This window comes from Bidens hawaiensis, unplaced genomic scaffold (assembly GCF_021521415.1).
Source record: "Bidens hawaiensis isolate Kalapana, Puna unplaced genomic scaffold, B.hawaiensis_p1.1 tig00034178_1, whole genome shotgun sequence".
Taxonomy (NCBI): domain Eukaryota; kingdom Viridiplantae; phylum Streptophyta; class Magnoliopsida; order Asterales; family Asteraceae; genus Bidens; species Bidens hawaiensis.
In genome coordinates this window covers 172393-175469 of record NW_027495890.1, presented here as the reverse complement: position 1 = coordinate 175469, position 3077 = coordinate 172393, and the positions used below count along the sequence as shown (strand labels likewise).

Genomic DNA, 3077 nt, shown 5'->3' with positions numbered 1-3077 from the left:
TATTCGTTTACTTGATTTACCTAAGAAAACCATCAAAGAGAAACTTATCATCGTGAACAAACCCCCTTGAGTGTCACACGGCCACTACCACTCTGGCTTTTCACTAATTTATTTTTTGGGTTAATTAGTGCCGGTACCGTAACGAACTGTAACTAATATCGTGCTGCTTTGGTCATAAGATGTACGTCCACCAATACCGTTTTGAACGTTTACAGATTTATGCATTTCATTTACTGTCAGTGCCATAACAATCTTAACCGCACCCGATCAAATTCGTGTAGCTGTGTATTTTGTTACCTTGTTCTATTTAAATTTTCGATGATGTTTTTATGGTTGTTTTCTCTCTTGGTTGGATGCTCGTCATGGTCCACTCTAAAGTGTTAAATATAGATGTATGGGGTTTTATATATTCAAAATGACAACATTTTAACCTAATATAACAAAACTATTATATATCATTATGTAATTATTATATAATGTAATAATACGGCCATAAAAAGCAAAAAGAAAGACATTTAAAAATAATTTATACAAAAATAATACTATTCTAATACATAATAAATACATAAAAGATTACAAGAAATCTTGTTATCCGATCATAGTCCCTACCGTTGAAGATCTCCTAGACAGACATATCCCAATAATCACTATTTAACATATGTATTTTATACTAGTATCCCCAAGATATGGTGGTTGATCAAATCTTGGTGGGCATAACCTAATATCAACATCCTATGTTATGTTCTCTTTCCAGCACAGTGATGACCTGGTTTTTCACCAGATTAATATTCCCTTAATTTCCTTCCAACAACAGGCAACAAATCAACAAGATCTTGTAGTTAAGGTTCATGATCATGTTCCTATGGAGGGTAGTGCAAATAGTATTAATCCAGTCACTAAAGCTAGGAAACTTCAAGGAGGCCAGTCACCTTCTTCTAAACCTAATTCAGCAACTACTGATCAAGGGGTGGAACTAGAAGATAGTAAAGATGAGCATACGCAACGGAAACTCGCGCATCGAGAGATTGAAAGACAACGAAGACGCGATATGGCCGAGCTTTTTGCTTCACTTAGGGGTTTGCTCCCCCTCGAATTCGTTAAGGTGAGTTAAATCTTGATAATTAGTTAATTAACCACAATGAATTGAAATTCTCGTATCATTCGATAAAGAGTAGTGTTTACATCGGAAGGCAAACGAACACAAACTGTGCTGCTAGTCCTTTTTGAATAGTAAAACTAATTCGTTTAAAAATTACTTTCATAGATATTCGTAGATCTTAGGGTTATAACATTACTAAGTAAAATATCTATTTATTCTTTGAGTATTTTTTGTGTTTAGGGAAAGCGATCGACATCGGATCATATGCATCAGGCAGTGAATTACATCAAACACATGCAAGAGAATATTAAAGTGTTGAGTGCCAAGAGAGATAGTATCAAGAAATTTGTGGAGGCTGGTGTTCCTGGTCCAGTGACAAACACTAAGAAAGAAGACACAACAGATTTGCTCCCTAATACTGTCTCAATCAGCTCTTTTGGAGGAGGAGTCCAGATTGTGGTCGATAGTTGTCTAATCGAAGACGGTTTCCCTCTTTCGAGAGTTCTAAAGGCGATTTCGGAAGAAGGTTATAATGTTATAAGCTGCAGTTGTACTAATGTAAAGCAAAGGTTGATTCACTCTATCCAATCTGAGGTAAACTTGTTTATAACATAATTCCAATTGTATATATTAACACGTCTAAAATCCGACATATTATTACGATATTTATTACTATAGGGTTTTCGGTTTTCTGGTTATTACAAACATCATATGATCTAGTGCTCAACCAGAAGATTATTAATGTTTTTCAGGTGAATGATAATAATCCAGTGTCAACTGATCTGTCGGTGTTGCAACAAAGATTATCTGCTGTGGCTAATAACTACTGAATTCAAGATAACTGTGGAACTAATTATCAAGGTAATTTAATTGATTGCATGAGCTCAGTATGGAGATGTGTCATTGTGTGCCACCAACATCCATTTTGTTTTTGTGTTCAAACAAAGATCTTTAAGGTGAGCTTTTGTTAAGCTGGTTTTGATGAAGTTAATGTACCATGCGTTGGTTATTGACTTCTTGTTTATTGTGTGTTTTAATCCTTTATGTCCTATGTAAGTGCAAGTACTCCCTAGCTACTTTTTACATCGGTACAATGTTGTCTTGTCCATATATTATCATGTTAGCATGCATTCAATATAAGCTTATTTCTAGGTGGAGTATATCTATGTATATGTCTTTTGTTTCTGCTCAGTAAAATGTTTATTCTTCTCTTGCTGACATATATAAGAACTATATGAAAGGTTGATAAATATAATGAAAATTACTATGAATTAATAAGTTCGATCAATCTTTTGAGTTTTAATTACTGCATAACTAAAACAATAGCCCATGCAATATTCTCAGCAACTTTGCCCCAAGTTTTTCCTTGTGCATAACATTCATGTATATATTTTTAGCAAGATTCACACTTGATATATGTACATGGCTATCAAATATGTTTAATTGATCATGAATTGCATTTGAATATCATTTTGGATATTCAAATGAAGATAATATCCATTTTGGATATCATTGTTCCTTCTTGTCATGTGCATTACAATTAGTTCCTGACAAAGTAAACTACTATAGCAAATAGATAATATGCATTATTGTGAGCGTATAACACCTATACACCCAACATATATACTCCATATATGTTATACAGCGTGTAACTTACACGCCGTATAACCTATGCGCCGGATATGTGTTGTCTATATATATAGTTTTTTGTTCTTTGACTTTTATAATTTTTCATTGTGTGATAATAAATTTTCTTCTCTTCTTCATTTCTTCTTTTATTCCTCTTTTATCCTTTTCAATGATTACAACTATACATATGCATGCATGTTTGTGTGTGGGTGTCTACCAAACATTACTGATATAAAATTGTAAATGTATGCTATATATTTCCTATACAGTACTTTAAACACACTGTTAAATTATGAACTATACTTACACACATCCACATCTTATTTTTTATAGAACTCTATCCTAGTAT

The 3077-nt window shown here is 33.1% G+C and overlaps 1 protein-coding gene across 1 annotated transcript; it reads left to right on the top strand.

Annotated features, from left to right (window-relative positions):
* Positions 1-596: 596 nt before the first annotated feature.
* LOC143585824 (transcription factor bHLH118-like) lies at positions 597-2190 on the top strand. The gene is made up of 3 exons (XM_077067516.1): positions 597-1102; positions 1340-1693; positions 1852-2190. The coding sequence occupies exons 1-3, from the start codon at positions 740-742 to the stop codon at positions 1927-1929; spliced, it is 795 nt and encodes a 264-aa protein (XP_076923631.1). The 5' UTR covers positions 597-739; the 3' UTR covers positions 1930-2190.
* The last annotated feature ends 887 nt before the right edge of the window (positions 2191-3077 follow it).